The sequence below is a fragment of the Eumetopias jubatus genome, unplaced genomic scaffold (genome assembly GCF_037043125.1).
Source record: "Eumetopias jubatus isolate StellerSeaLion01/CBP00866 unplaced genomic scaffold, mEumJub1_p1.0 scaffold_2, whole genome shotgun sequence".
Lineage (NCBI taxonomy): Eukaryota > Metazoa > Chordata > Mammalia > Carnivora > Otariidae > Eumetopias > Eumetopias jubatus.
In genome coordinates this window covers 199,270,308-199,286,386 of record NW_028274808.1, presented here as the reverse complement: position 1 = coordinate 199,286,386, position 16,079 = coordinate 199,270,308, and the positions used below count along the sequence as shown (strand labels likewise).

The 16,079-nt window shown below is 58.1% G+C and overlaps 1 protein-coding gene across 1 annotated transcript in view; it reads left to right on the top strand.

Annotated features, from left to right (window-relative positions):
- Positions 1-13,018: 13,018 nt before the first annotated feature.
- Positions 13,019-16,079, top strand: part of ABLIM2 (actin binding LIM protein family member 2) — a 146,453-nt gene continuing 143,392 nt past the window's right edge. Inside the window, exon 1 of the mRNA XM_088021245.1 lies at positions 13,019-13,129. Coding sequence (XP_087877371.1) covers positions 13,120-13,129 — 10 coding nt within the window. The 5' untranslated portion in view covers positions 13,019-13,119. The remainder of the gene's footprint in view (positions 13,130-16,079) is intronic.

The window sequence follows — 16,079 nt, the reverse complement described above, 5'->3', positions numbered from 1 at the left end:
GCCCTCTCGGCCCGACTCCCCTGCAGCCCTACTGCCCGCCCCGACTCACCGTCGTCCCCGGACACGGGAGAACCGCGAGATGCCCCAGTGATGCCATCCTTACCCTCCGGCCCCGACCGCGTGGGGCATCCCTGGCTCCTCAGGACGAGGCGCTCCCACCCCGATGAGAGGAACTGCCTGCCATCTGTCCGTTGGTGGGAGGTGCTCACTAGCGGTCCGTGTCAACCTCAACAGGCCTTTGGCTCTGATCCCCAGTGGAAGCGTCACCATCCCCTCTGCCCACCCTGGACCAGGACGGCCGGTCCAGCCAAGACCGCAGAGCCGGCAGCACACACTCTACGCGCAGGTCCCCGAGAATGAGGGGCAGGGGCCGGTCACGCTTTCACCCTCGGTCTCTGGCCCCGTGCGCTGCCTGTCGGTTCAGGGCACACTGCATCCTGGGAAAAGGGGAACACAGCGGACGGTCCCACACCGAGGCTTGGAGGGGTCATTCTATCAGCTGCAGCCTCCCGGAGATGTAGTTAGTGGCAGAAAAAGCAGATCCTACGGCCTAGGGTTCAGTGTCACACCTTCCTTACTGCAAAATGGGTCTCTTGCTCTGAGCTCTTCCTCAGGAGCCTATATGGACAATGTGGTCGATTATTCATAAATGGAACGGTGACTCTGGTCTGTATGATTTTCTATCCACCCCCTTGGGCGGAGAACTGGGGACCCAGGGAGCACCCATGTAGCACAAATCTCCTTTCTTTTCTCAGTGGGTTCAATTCTAAGGGGTTTCCCTGACATATGGGGGGATAGCCTTTTCTCCCTGAGTCTTGTCTGGAGTAGAGTCGAGGGGTATCACTTTTCTTTCCAGCTCTGACAAGGGGTCAGGTAAGCCAGAGGTTCTCCGGAATTCCCGAAGCATGGCAGCCAGACCAGAGGGCAGGTGAGCAGTGAGGGCCTCCCAGACGATTCTGCCGCTTAAGTCAGAAGCAATCCAAACACTGTGCCATCTGGAGGGAGATCCTGTCACCATTCTAAACCTGTTTATTTCAGGGATGTCACAAACACTGATGATTTAGGGCTTTGGAGATATTATAAACAACAACAACAACAACAAACTCAAATCCAAGGGGCTCAGACGAAAAGGTCTTCCTTGGCTCTCGGACCTGGATTCCAGAGGTAGGTGGGATTGGCTTGATCCAGGAACTCTGGTCCCGCTTCTCCACAGTTGCCTCTGGCTGACTTCCGTTGTGGGGACAAAACTGCCAACAGCTGTCACTGGGGTACATCTACCACCACAATATCCAGACCAGGAGAGAGGGGGTCTTCGGGAGCTCTGTCCTTAAGGTCAGGAACATCTTTTCCTCCGTTCGTCAACAAGGCACTGCTCACCCACCAGGGATCTGATATGGGTCATGTGCCATTCCTACAGCAAGTCCAGTGTCCAGGGAGTGCTGGGTGCTGGTTGGTGTAGCTGATCTTCGTCAGTCTTAGACCCTTCAGAACCTTCCGAGCAGGGGCCGGCTGCTGGGAAGTCCAGGGGCTGAGTGGGGGAGGAATGGCGTCCTCTGAACAGAAATTCGGGCACTGTGAGAGAGCAGGAGCAAGGGAAAGAGTAGTTAGATAAACCGCAGTCAGGAAACAGAGACGAAGGAGCTCCGGGCGGACGGCTGCTCTCTCTGCACGCGCACAGGCTTCATTAGATCACGACCACAAACTGACCTCAGCCATCGGTAAGGGGTGGGGTATGGTTAAAGACCTTTTGTGAAATTGTCCTTTCCTTTCTGTCCCTTCGTGTTGACTGGAGGCTGAAGGTGCCTGGGTACTCTTTGCTGGGGCATTGTCTGTCCCCCTCTGTGGGCTGGAGGAAAAGCTGGGAGGGTAGGAATTCAGGGTTCCCTGCTGGTGTGCCTGCAATTTGAGGACTCCCCACGGGGGTGGCGGGAGTGGGCAAACAGACTGATGGGCCTCGAAATAGTAAGCCTTCCACCAGAAGAGTATCCTGGGAAGCAGATGCTAGGGTGAAAATTATTAAAAGGAAACCTCCTTCATAATGGGTTTGGGAGCCCTGAACGGGGAGCTCCCAGCCCTGTCACTCCTGCTCAATTGCAGACCCAACAGGAAGAGATGCACCTTGTTACCAGGAAGGTTTCCTCCTTCCCCAACAACAGTCCAGCCGATGAGAGACGGCCACAGCCCAACCAAGGAGACACTGTCGCAGCCCGGCCAATGAGAGACTGTCGCAGCCCGGCCAATGAGAGACTGTCGCAGCCCGGCCAATGAGAGACTGTCGCAGCCCGGCCAATGAGAGACTGTCGCAGCCCGGCCAATGAGAGACTGCTATAGGCCAGCCAATAAGACACTGTCATAGCCCAACCAATGAGAGATAGCCACAGTCCGGACACGGCCTCTGCCCAACAAATGAGACATCACAGCCCAGCCAATGAGAGACTGCCACACCCCAGCCAGTCAGAAGCCACTCTGCTTTCAACTCCTAGTTTCATCCAAGGACTTTCTGTTTACAAAAGCCCTCCCTCCGCCCTTTCCTACATAAAAGAGCTTCCCCTGCTTTATTCCCTAGACTCACATACGGTTTTGTCCCGCCTTGTTTCTCGGTTGTGATTCTCTGCTATTCCCAAATAAACCCATTTTTGCTGCTAAAATAACTGGTAGTTTCACTTTTTAAGGTTATCAGGAGCAATTTTTTTCCATGAAATTATGCGTCACTTTTCTGTTACAAAATATGCCTCTTCCTGAACACAGCTACGTTCCTTCTAGGAAACACTTGCTCATCACCCACCATGTGCCAGGCCCTCTGTGCGCCGGCCCCACGGTCCGGCCCAAGCCTCTGTGGCCAGCCCCACAAGGGGACAGGAAGGAAGGGATGGTGCGGTTTGCTGTGGGGTGCAGGTAAACCAGGCTCCCCACCCCACGGGATCTGGAAGGGCAGGAGAGCCACACCTCTTCTCAGAAACTGTTTTGAATCCTGTGGTCAGGGAGCGTGATGGAACCAACAGGTTCCTCTCTCCACTGGGGCTCCCGTGGGGCTGCCCTCAGCTGGTGTCCCCACCCAGGACAGGGGTCAGGGGCGGGAACTCAGCTCTAAGTTCCTTCTATTCTTCTCTACCTAGTTTCCCTTAACCCCACTTTCTTACTCACTGTTTTCAAATCTTTCTCTATTAAGGTTTGCCCTGAAAGACACCCCAAGTACTATCCAGAACAAGTTAGGGTTCCAGGAACTGGAGTTAAATCAAACACGGTCCCCTAACTGGAATGTCTGGCCCCATCCTTTACCTGTCCTTTTTGGTCCTTGAGGCAATGGGATGGGAACAGGGCTGGCCGGTGAAGGGGGTAAGCCGTGGAGCACTTGGAGAGCCATGACTCCCTGAGGCCCGAGGCAAAGGGGTTGCCCCCTAGGGGGATTAGGTATGCTGCTCCTCAGGAATACAGCCAAGCCCTTTCCCCTCCTGCCCTCCATGATGGTGACAAGATGTCCTTTCCCTGTCACCAGGCGGCCCTGGTGAGGTGACATCCTGAGCTGTCACAACTCTTCCACCCACACCCTCGCTGCTTTTATAAGCTTTGGCTCCTTGATCACTCAGAAAGTATTTAACTGAGCACCAGCTATGTGCCAAACATTGTGTTTGGGGCTATAAATGCCACAAAGAGGATACACAGTCCCTGTCCTCACAGAGCTTGCCATCTGGTGGAGGAGCGGAGGATATGCCAGGGCAGCCATGGAGGATGTATTGAGAATGCTACAATAAGACCAATAGGAAGCCACTAGCGGAGGCATCCCCAGATGCCTTGGCTGCAGGGGAAGGAATTGAGGGCTGGGGTGGGAGTGTGGAAAGACTGGGGGGGAACCGCTGCAACTGCTCAGGTGAGGGAGGGCTTAAGCCAGGGCCCCACAAGGAGCTGGGTGTAAGGGGAAGGATTTGGAGGCAGGACAGATATGTGAAGGACCAGGGAAGGAGGCCCTCAGAAGGATGTGTGGGTGTCAGAGAGACAGCAATGGCATAGTTGGAGGTGCTATTTCTGGAGCTGGGAGGAGGTGGGAGATACTGAGGACCAAGCTCACCTTGGGGCCTGCAGTTGAGGTACCTGGGGCCCCAGAGCTATCACAGAGTCAGAGGCTGTATCAGAGAGTTCTCCAGAGAGACAGAACAAATAGACGGATGGATGGAGGGATGGATGGATGGATGGATGGATGGATGGATGGATGGATGGATGATGGTTGGATGGATGGGTGGATGGATGGATGGATGGATGATGGATGGATGGATGGATGATGGATGGATGGATGGGTGGATGGATGGATGGATGGATGATGGATGGATGGATGGGTGGGTGGATGGGGGATGGATGGATGGATGGATGGGTGGATGGATGGATGGGGGATGGATGGATGGATGGATGATGGATGGATGGATGGATGGGGGATGGATGGATGGATGATGGATGGATGGATGGATGAATGGATGGATGGATGGATGGGTGGATGGATGGGGGATGGATGGATGGATGGATGGGTGGATGGATGGATGGGGGATGGATGGATGGATGGATGGATGATGGATGGATGGATGGATGGGGGATGGATGGATGGATGGATGGATGATGGATGGATGGATGGGTGGATGGATGGATGGATGGATGATGGATGGATGGATGGATGGATGGATGGGGGATGGATGGATGGATGGATGGGTGGATGGATGGATGGTTGGATAGATGGTTGGTTGGTTGGATGGATGGATGGATGGGGGATGGATGGATGGATGATGGATGGATGGATGGATGATGGATGGATGGATGGGTGGGTGGATGGATGGATGGATGGATGATGGATGGATGGATGGGTGGATGGATGGATGGATGGATGATGGATGGATGGATGGATGGATGGATGGATGGGTGGATGGATGGATGGATGGATGATGGATGGATGGATGGATGGATGGGGGATGGATGGATGGATGGATGGGGGATGGATGGATGGATGGATGGATGGATGATGGATGGATGGATGGGTGGATGGATGGATGGATGATGGATGGATGGATGGGGGATGGATGGATGGATGGATGGGTGGATGGATGGATGGATGGATGGATGATGGATGGATGGATGGGTAGATGGATGGATGGATGGATGATGGATGGATGGATGGGTGGATGGATGGATGGATGGATGATGGATTGATGGATGGATGGATGGATGATGGATGGATGGATGGGTGGATGGATGGATGGATGGATGATGGATGGATGGATGGATGGATGATGGATGGATGGATGGATGGGTGGATGGATGGGTGGGTGGGTGATGATGGATGGGTTGGTGGATGGATGGGCAGATGGATACTAGGGACCATGGCCGGGCTGAGTTGACCCATGAAACTGACCACCCACAGAAGTGGGTGGGTGTGATTTTGCCTGGGGAGGGAGGAAAGGTACAGTGAGGAGGGGGTGTCCTGAGGCTCTCCAGGAGGGGGTCAGGGAGCGATAAGCCAGTGATGGGGACTGGGAGGAGTGAGAGCAGGAGACGATAGAGTGGTTCAGGAAAGGTGGCTGATGTGGGACCTGCAGAGATAGCAGATTGGCTATCAGCAGAGACAGAGCCTCAGTTGGGGGGTCCTCGGTGTGTGACTGTGCGTGGCTGGGTGGGGGTGGGAGGTGGTTTTTGAGTGAACGGGAGGTGAGCTGGTGCAGACAGCAAGTGTAGACGCTTCTTCCAAGAAGCATGACTAAGAAGATCATGCGGTGACAGGCAAGGTTCTTGTGAAGATACCAGAACATGCATGTTTCAGCATTCCCCCAGCCAGTGGTGTTTGGCATTGCCATCGAACCACGCGGTCCTGTGTCTGCTCACATCGGCTTCATCAGAGCCCTGAAAAAATCCTAGTGGTGCATGTCCTGTGCTGGTCATTGGAGGGACCCACGTCTGGCCTCAGCCAAGCCTGTCCTCGTTGGGTGACTTCCCCACATCACTCAGGCTTGGCCACCCAAGACGTCCCATGTGTAACACAGCGTGGTGCTCAGTGTCAGGACTGGAAAGGGGTGCTAGAACCAGAGGTGGTGAGAGCAAATGCTTGGTAAGCCTGCAGGAGGTGAGGCAATGACTAGTGTCCCTCAAGCCCGCGCACCTGGCGTTAAGAGGGGATGAGTGTCTGGCTTTGATGGGCCTGGGGTCAGTGGTGACATGGGACCGGAGGCTAGGAGGTGCTGCGTGAAGCTTCAGACGGGAGCTTTCCACTGCCTAGAACAAGAGCTGGTCTCCTGGTCTGGGATGGTTGCCCCTGCGTCCCCTGCACGCCTGGGTGCCCACCTTGTCATCAGCAAGCTGGGAATGGCAGTGGACTCCGGCCGGCTGGGACCTGGCTCCCAGGGCGACCTCATTCCTCTTGTTCCTCTGAGTGTTCTGGTTTCCTCCGCTCCCACTGGGAGGCCTTAGACCCGAAGCTCTCTTCCCAGGCCCTCCTGGGGCGTGACGCTGGGCTGTATGGGTCCCCCCAAAGAGATGCTCAAGTCCCAACCCTCGGGACCCGTGAGGTGAGCTTATTTGGGAGTAGGGTCTTCATGGGTGTGACTAGATGAAGCCAAGGTGGAGTTGGGCCCTAAACCCAAGGACTGGTGTCCTTACAGGAAGAGGAGAGACACACAGGGAGGCGAGATTGGAGTGGGGCCGCCATAGCCCAAGGGCGCCAGGGATTGATCACTGGGAGCCCCCAGCATCCGGGAGAAGTGCAAGGAAGGACCGTCCCTGATGGGACCCTCAAGGAAGGATGCTCCCTGAGGAGCATCTCAGACATCTGAGTGGGAGGACAAATCTCTGTTGTTTATTTATTTTTAAAGATTTATTTATTTATTTTGGGGAGGGTGGGAGAGGGCGCATACGCGTGAGTAGGGAGAGGGGTAGAGGGAGAGAATCTCAAGCAGATTCCCTCCCACTGAGCTCAGAGCCTGACCTGGGGCTCGATCTCAGGACCCCAAGATCACGCCCTGAGCTGAAATCAAGAGTCGGACACTTCACAGACTGAGCCGCCCAGTGCCCCGCAATTTCTGTTGTTGAAACGGCTACTTTGTGGTGCTTTGTTACAGTCACAGGACTGGGTGCTTTCCAGCCGCACACTCCCCTTACTCGCCGGGGCCCAGACCCCTCTTCTGCTCTCTGGCCTCCAGCACAGAACCCGGCATACTGGTAAGTGCTCAGTCAACATGTCACCTTGCCTCTGAGCTCGCTCTTCTCTCTCTCTCTCCCTCTCTCTCACTCCTGACTTTCCTCGTCTGGGTCTGCTGCACAAGCACATGAATTTAATTCAAGGAAAGGCTTTTTGATCGGCAGGTCTTGCACGGAGTCATTTCCAGAATTAGGCCCATGTCTCCTACTTCCTTCCATCACCACGACCAGCCAGCTCTTGAGACTTTTCTGTGACGGCAGAACACTGCCCGGTGTACCAAAGCACTCAGAGTGAACCGGGCAGATGGAAGTGTGGGATGATGCCCCGCTGCAGACGAGCACCTGTGACCCACGCCAGCACGAGTCCCCTTGCCACCTGCCCGGGGACATCAGGTGAGCCGTAGGTGTGTGATGGCGGGGTCGGGCTGGCCAGTCCAGGTGTGTGGATGTGCATTTGAGAGGGCGAGGCTCCAAAATGTGAGTCACATGTTATTTTTACTCTGGGTTTCATATGGCATGCTTTTAAATTATTGAGTGGTTGGAAAGAACCCACAATGAAATCATATTTCATTTGGTTCCCCACTTGGCTGTGGAGGAAATCAATTCTCGGGCTGTATTTGGAGGTGGAGGAAGGACAGAGATCCTACAGCTTCGGCGAGAGCGTGGCTGGAGGGGCCCCACTGTCATCCAGGGCCACCAGACTCGGTCCGCTTCCACCAGCTGTGTGACTTCGACTGGGGGATTTCTGCACAGTTGGGTTTTCAGGGCAATACCTTTCTAGACCAGGCCCCTGGGGAGCCCAGCCACCCCATGCTGCTTTCTGCGGAAGCAACTTGTGGGAAGCATGAGCAGACCCAGGGCCAGGTCGGGAATGTTGGGAGGGGGCTCAGGAGAGTATGACCTCTTTTCCTTTCCATATGCTGAGTGAAAGGTGGCAAGGGGGGCCACAGTGGGGAGCATGTTGACTCCATAGGCCAGTGACTATTCACCTGTGCACTGGAGACCCCGGGATGTTCTGCAGACCTTGAGATGCTCAGGACACCATGGGTTGCCCTGGAGACACTGGGATGTCCTAGAGACACCGGGATGCTCTGGAGGCCCCAGGATGCTCTGGAGACCAGGGGATGCTCTGTGGAGACCCCAGGATGATGTAGTGTCTTGCCTGGCAGGCCTGACGTCTGGTGCAGGAGCCGGACAGGAGCCAGATGGCAAGACCAGGAAGTGATGTGGCAGAGACTGGCAAGACCACAGGGAGCAGAGGTGGCCTCTGGCTAAGTCAGGGGGGCTTCTCCAAAGAGGGAATTTCCACTGAAGTCCAGAGGGTGAGGCTGCGCTATCCAGGTGAGAGTGGGAGCATTCCCAGCAGCCCAGTGGGCAGCGGGCCTGGTGTGGCTTGGATCCAGAGGGGCTGGTCCCTCTGGGCTGTGCAGCGCATCTTTGGCCCACCATGCTCAGCCTGGTCACTTGGCCTTCCCAATGCCTCTTGGCAGTGATGCCAGACCCAGAGGGCACTGTGCCAAAGCCCACAGCCTCCTCAAAAGGACCTGGGGGTGCATCCCAGCTCTTCCACTTGAGAATAGTTGGCAGTTGGGTAAGCTAAAGTCTCAGTTTTCCTGTCTACAAAATGGGGATGATGATGGGTTTACTGGCACTGAGCTGTCCCAGGTCCTGACTGCTCACCTCCCCTGGCTTGGCCCTGGGCATTCTCCTCGGGGGCAGTTTCCAGCGACCCTCAGCGCCCAGCGCCTGAGCATGAGGCCGGCACCCCTGGGGGTGAGACAAAACCCCTATCCGGGCTCTTCTGCTCCATATGAGTAGCCCCCTGGCCCATGGGTCGCTGGCCCCTCTCCCTCCCAGCCCCTCCTGGGCTGGCCTCAAGAAACCCAACCCAAATCTCTACCTGACTCCAATTGCTGAGGTCAGCACTGCCACCCGGCCGTGCCCAGGCCTGCCCCACCGGGCAACGTTCTGTACTTCCCAAGGCCTTCGTGCTCCGCAAAAGGGCAATACACATTCTCAGGACAAATACCCCTAATTTTGAAGCAATCTGTAGGCCTGTGGAACAGTGACAGGTGCCTGTGCTTGTCCCAAGAGTGTTTGTCATGAAAAGAGAAGAGCCTTTCCCCGGGGGCACTTACCGTCCCCTCCCGGCCTCCTGTAGGACCTGGCACCTGCCTGGCTCTGCCATCTTGGCTCAATTACACGGCCGTCCTCCTTTAAGTGCCACCACAGGGCAGCATCCACACCCCAGAGCCTCCTGACCCCAGGGCGGCCGTGGCAGCCCCAGAGGCAGCAGGCCCAGCACCCAAGGCCCATCCGGGAGGGACAGAGGCTGGTGCTCCAACCTAGTCCACTGGGGCCTTGGAAAGCTCAGCCCTTCCCACGCTTCCCTTGAGTGAGGCCTGGCCAGGCTCTATCCCCTTGCCAAGGCTCTAGGGTAGAAGACCACAGCCCTGCTTCAAGGGTCGTGGAAGGATTAAACCAAATGGACCGTGTGAGTTCTTAGCTGGGACCGATGGGGCAAAGGCATCTCTGGCAAGAGTGGGCATAGAGCTGGGCCGGGGCCATGGGGGGGGGGTCAGCGGGGCCACTGCCTGGGGTGTCCTCCTGCAAGGGGTTTGAAGGGAACCCCCAATGAAATGTTGAGCTGGGAGGGGCCCCCAAGAAGCAGGTGAGGTGCCTACATTATCTGCCGGGGGGCCTGGGCTGGGAGGGTGTCCCTCTGTCTGCAGGTGGTGTGAGCCTGGCAAGAGGGCAAGCTCCCAACACCTTATGGCTCCTTCTGCATCCGCACCCACCCAGCCCAGCTGTCCCTCTGAATGTACATACTCTAATACATATAAAAGGGTCTTGGTTTGACTGTTTGTCTGGGACCTCCTTGTGTCAAGGAGCCGCTTGAAGGCTCTCTGACACCCCTTCCCTCGGGGCCTCAGGTGGCAGCATTTTCTACAGTGAATCACATGACTTGAGAGACAAATTCTAGTTTTCTTCACTAAAACAGTGCCCAGTACACTAAAGTTGTCCAAAAACGTGGATGGACAGGGGCACCTGGGTGGCTCAGACGGTAAAGTGTCTGATTTGGCTCAGGTCATGATCTCTGTGTCCTGGGATCGAGTCTGGAATCGAGCTCCTGGCTCAGCGGGGAGTCTGCTTCTCCCTCTCCCTCTGCCTCTCCCCTGCTCCTCATGCTCTCTCTGTCTCAAATGAATAGATAAAATCTTTTTAAAAAATGTGAACGGACAGACGGATAATGGACGGACGGATGGATGGATGTAAGAAACACACATTAGAAAACAGTCTCTGGGGGAAGTGAGGGAATCCACTTCTCCCCAGTCGGTTTTAATAACAGTAATGATGACCATCATTTATGGAGCCCTGACTTTTTGCCAGGCACTTCTATTACTCCGTTATCCTTTAACAAGTCCTACCGGGGTTGAGACTGTGCTTTGAAGGATAAGGAAAATGAAGCAGAGAGAGAGCAAGCGAATTGCCCGAGGTCACACCCGGTTCAGAGCACCAGGGATGAGAAGCAAAGTCTGGGTCAACCAGTGTCAGCGGGTGCAGTGTGTGTGGGCGGCGAGGACAGGCGAGCAGGCCTGCCCCCATGCGGGCCCCCTTGCTCAGGGACCCGCTGAGTGAGGGCAGAGGGTTGGTGGTGGCATAGGTAGAGGACCTAAATCAAGCCCCTCCCTTGCTGCTCATTTGTTGGGTAACTCTGGGCAGGACCTCCCTGACCCTTAGGTTCTGCCCTCGTGAAAGAATGTGCCAGAATCACATGACCCTGAGATCCTTCCAGGCTGAGAACCGCTGGGACTCCCCCGTCACTGCTCTGTTTTCACAGTGGCTGCTCAGAGAGGTGAGGCCAGCTCCGTGGGGAGGCCTGGGGAGGCCACACAGCAGGCTGAGCTCTGGGACCAGCCAGGAACCGGGCCACCCACATCCACCCTCTGACTCACGGGGACTCAGGACTAAGTGCCCGTCCCCACCTTGGTTTTTCCCACGGCCAATTGGTCCGATGGTGGCCTCCCTGCCATCCTGACCAGGCTCTGCGGAGGAAATCATACGCTTCCAGGAGGCCCTTAGGAGCTTTTGGAGACACGCTGGGGGGGCGGGGGAGGATGCTGATGCTTCTGCCAGGGAGGAGGCAGGACTGCGGGGCTTGGCAGAGAGCTCCCTGAGGGTGAGTGGTGGCAGGTGCCTTCCCACCCTCTCTCCGTCCTTCTCCCCCTTCATTCAACAGATATTTGTGGAGTGCCCATGCTGACCAGGCTGTGTGCGAGGCTGAAAATCGAAATAATAAAGGCAGGATAAGGTCCAACTTGTTTGTTGATCTCCACTCCGAGCAGCGCACGGTGTGCATTAGCCAGTGTAATCCTCACAACCACCCTAAAAAGGGAGAACTCTGTCTAGTTGGAGGATGAACAGAGGCAGAGTTAGGCACCTTGCACCAGGAGGTGAAGCCAGGCTCCCCACCAGGTGGTCAGGCCCCCCGGGGCCTCCACCCCTGCTGGCCTGCAGCTGCCCTAGCCAAGACCGACAACGCAAATATAATGCTCTCAGCCAATGGTGGCCCCTTCACTCAGCTTCGGGGGTCTTGATGCCCACATAAGGGAAGGGTCTTGCTCAAGATTGCACTGAGAGGGGAAGCTGGGTCAGGAAGAAGACATCTGATCCTTTCTAGTGCTCCTTCCATCACAGTGCACTTGCGTTCTGGGGAAAAGGCACCAGTGGGCAGCAGCTGCCGGCCAAGCCACCGCAACAGGCTAGGGTGTGGGGCCGGGACTGACTGGCCTGGCCTATGGCTGATTCTGCAGGACTTCGGCTGTTCCTGGAGCCCCTGTCCGGGGTAGATGGATGCTGCTGAGGACCAGATTAGAGTATCTGCTCCTGCATCCGTTTTCCATTTAGAGTCCACATTTCCAGCGGTCAGCCCTCCTCTCGTCAGCATCTCCCAAAAGCCTTGGCCCAAGCCAAGTGTCTTCCTGCGACCTCTCCCCGCAGTGCCAGGTTCTGAGACTCTGCCTCCTGAATGTTCCCCCAGTCCAGCCTGCACCCCAAAGTCCCCTTTTGTCACTACCAGGCGGGTTCCGCCTGCTCCCCCTGATTTCCTGACGCCCACCCCTACTCTTTCCCTCTCCTGTATCAGGACCCCACCCTGTGCTAGGCGCCTGACATCACAGAGGGCAGTCGGTGACAGCGAGGGGCCGGGGCCCCGGACTGCCATGGGGTAGGACGCACGCCCCTCCTCGGGCGCCAGCCAGTGCAGCGGGCCAGAAGCCGGCGGTGCTCTGTTCTAGACCTGGAGTCCGGAGCTCGGCGCCGGAATCCCAGCCCGCGCCCCGCCCAGCCTCAGTTTCCCTGTCTGCAAACTAGGGAAGGTGGTGGGTTGGCCCAGAAGGTCTTCGGGGCCCTTGCAGCTCCACGACTCAAGAAGAACTGCACCAAGCTTCTGCCGCTGGGCCTCCCTCCGCACCACTCCGGGTTGTCGAGAGCCGGCGCCAGCCAGGCCGCCAGCCAGGCCGCCAGCCAGGCCGCGAGGGTAACCCCGCAGAGACCTGCCGGAGGCTGCGAGAGGCCACAGCGGCGTCTCCTGCCTGCGCGTGCGCGGGGCGCGCGGCCTGCCGGGACTTGTAGTCTGTCCATTCGGCGGCTGGGCCGCAAAGGCGGAGCGGCGGGGGTGCTGCGCCTACACTTCCCAGGGTGCGTCCCGCCCGCGGCGCGGCGAGGGCGGGGCGGGGCGGAGCGGCGCGCAGGGGCGGGGTTGGCGGGGGCGGGGCCGGCGGGGCGGGGCCGGAGCTCCAGGGGGCTGCGGCGGCGCTGCGGGCGGGCGCGGACCTTGCCCAGCGCCCGCTGATCGGCGGGCGGGCGGGCGATCGCACGGGCGCGGCACCTGCGGGCAGGAGCGTCTGGCTGCCGCAGCGCCGGATAGCCCGTCCCCCAGCTGCTGCTGAGATGAGTGCAGGTGAGTGTGGCGACCAAGGGAACCGGCGCGTCCCCGAGCTGGATCGCGGCGCAGCAAGGGCTGTGGAGGCATTCTGGGGCTGCACCTGCAGCACAGGGGAAATCACCCAGTGCTCCACCCAACTTTTACCCCCAGGGTCTTGCAAACCCTAGGGCCTGTCAGCAGCCCTCTGCCCCTGCGCCCGGGGCGCATGCAGCTCCGCAGAGCGGTCTGGGGACCCCCTTTCCCCCGCGCTGGCCAGTGTGGCTGCGCCGGGCTGTCTGGAAGGCGCCACTTTTTTGCTTCTCACCGGTCCCAGGTCGCTGCAGGTTGCAGAAGGCGACCGGTACGGGCGAGGGGCGCAGGGCCGCCGCAGACCCTGCTACGGAGAGGTGTGATCACACTGGGGGCTTTGCGGCAGGGGGCGCCGCCCGTGCGCGGCGCTCGCTCCGCCTGAGCGGGGGGTGGGGGTGTCGTCAGGCCGACCCCCAGCGCCCTGGGCTCGCCCGCTGCAGATTTGGGGGCGCAGAGCCCGCAGGTGTGTGCGGGCCGCCCCATCTCCCTCCAGTCGGCATCTCTCCGACCCCCCCCCCCCCCCGCGCATCCCCACTGCTGCCTCCCGCCGCACCCACGGGATCTGACAGCCTCTGTGCGGTCCCTGGAAAATCCCACATCGTCACAAGCCAGCCGGGCTTATTGCGCTTAGAGAAACTGAGACCAACAGCAGGGAGACCTTGGCATGCAGAGTCTGATGCGAGGAGCCCGGTTTTGAGAGTCTCCTGTGGCCGGGCGCTTAGCTGAGCCCAGAGGGTTGGTCTGTACATTCCCTGGCAGGGAGGGGCCATCACCCCATTTTTCAGGGTGCGCCCAAGGCTCACCAGGCTTGAGTCACTTGCTCAGCTCACACAGCGGGGTGGGGATTCGAACCGGGTGCTCCCTGACTCCTGTGATCTTTCCTCTGAGCCTATTTGGCCACAGACTGCAGTATGGCCCTTGGCCATGGTGCAGAAAAAAGCCTGGACAAGCTGGGGGAAAATCAGACTGGTGTGTGTGGGGGGGGTAGTGTGCATTTGGTGAGTGCTTGCTCCCTGCTCTCGGTTTAGGAGGGCTGTTTCCAGGGACCCATCTCGCAGGGGAAATCGTCTCCTCCCCCTCCAACCCAGGAAGGAGGGACCACACTGGCAGTGGGCGCTGGGAGAGTGGCTGAGAGCAAATGGCAGGCATCGGGAGGCAGAATTCTCTAGAAGAGGATTTCTGAAATGGCCAGCCTGTTACCTGGAGGTGGCTGGGGAGCAGGGCACCCTGAGACCTGGCAGAACCTCCAGACACATTTATCTAATGGCAGGTGGGGATAATGGCAGGGTGCACACAGGGTAATTCCAGGCTTTCTGGGATCATAATTGTTACCTCCGGTCCCCCCTGTAATCAGGGGGAGCCCTGGAAGGAGCACTGGCATTTGTGGTCGTCCTGGGAGAAGGGCTATGTGGGCACTGGGGGCTGTGGGGGGGGGGTCATGATTCGAACAAGCAAGGGGCCTGGGGTTTGACCCATAGGTCTGCCTGGTGGCAAATTGTGATCTTGGCAAATGGTGGCACCTTTGTGAGCTCGGCTTCCTGAGGTATGAAAGCAGCACCGCGCCTTGCCTGGAGAGGACAAGATTTGAGTGGGAAGCTGCACACATAGTAGGTCCTCAGTGGCTTGTGACGGTCACTGCTGGAGGGTCACGCTCCCCTCAGCCTCCCTGCGTTAGCTCAGCCCTTCGGAACTGCTGGAGGGTCTGCTGCACGTCCACCTGTGGCTCATGCCCCAGATGCATCCCCAGGCCACCCTGCAGTGGGGGAGAGTGTGGTCCCTGTGCCCGGCACCTGGCTCTCGTGTCTGGCCATTGTGCACGTCCTTGGGGACGGCTCGGGTGTGGCCTCTGGGCCCCATATATGTGCCTACTTGTTTTGTGGCTCATTGATGTCGGGTGGCTGGGGGAATTGTCTTAGGTGGCATTCCGTGTCAGGCCTGGATCCAAATCCAGTGCACTCGCTATGGATTCCCTGTGCCTCAGTTTCCCCACTGTATGGAGGGAATGCCCTTAGCTCGGCCTGCAGTCCCGGCTCATGCGTATGGGGCCCAGTAGATGAGGCCTGTGGCGGTGACCTCATAACGTGGCAGCAGCCTCTGGAGTCACGATGGGCAAGGTGGGGCAGGGAAGGGGACCTGAGCTGGGAGGGGCTCCGGGGCCAGCCCTGCCCCCGATGGGTGCCACGTCCTGGAAGTCCAAGTTCAAGGTGCGGCCTTCCTCCTTGACCTGTAGATGGCCATCTTCTCTCTATGTCCACAGGGCTTTCCTTATGTACGTGTCTGTGTCCAAATTTCCTCTTCTGTAAGGACACCAGTCGTATTGGATTAGGACCAGCTGCCTGACCTCGTTTTACCTTAATTACTCTGTAAAGTCCCCCTCTCCAAAGACAGTCACAGTCTGAGGTCCTAGCAGTTAGGACTTCAGCATGTGAATTTGGAGGGGGGCATAATTCAGCCCACAACGGGGCCAGGGCCAGGGCCAGGTGGAGAGCCCAGGGTCTGGCTCAGCTGTCTTGTGGTCACAGCTGCCCAGTTGGGATCCCAGAGCTGGAAGGGACCTAGAAGATCCTGCCGTCCAAACCCACTCACAGGCACAGAGGGGAAACCGAGGCCCGGGGAAGGAAAAGCAACTGTCCAGGGTCAAGTAGAGAGTGTGACAGAGCGGGGACCTGAGCCCCCGTCCCCTACTCGGGTTGGCACAGCCCTGGGTCTCTGGAACAGGACACATCTCTTCACCTAACCCAAGGGCGGACAAGGACATCACCCCAAAGATGTTCACGTCAGTACGACAAATGTGGGGGGGGTGACGGGTATCAGCCAGCCATGCAGTCCCTCATTCAGTGGCCAAGTGCTTCCCGCCCGCGAGCCGTGGGCCCAGCAGGAACAGACTCAGTCCACA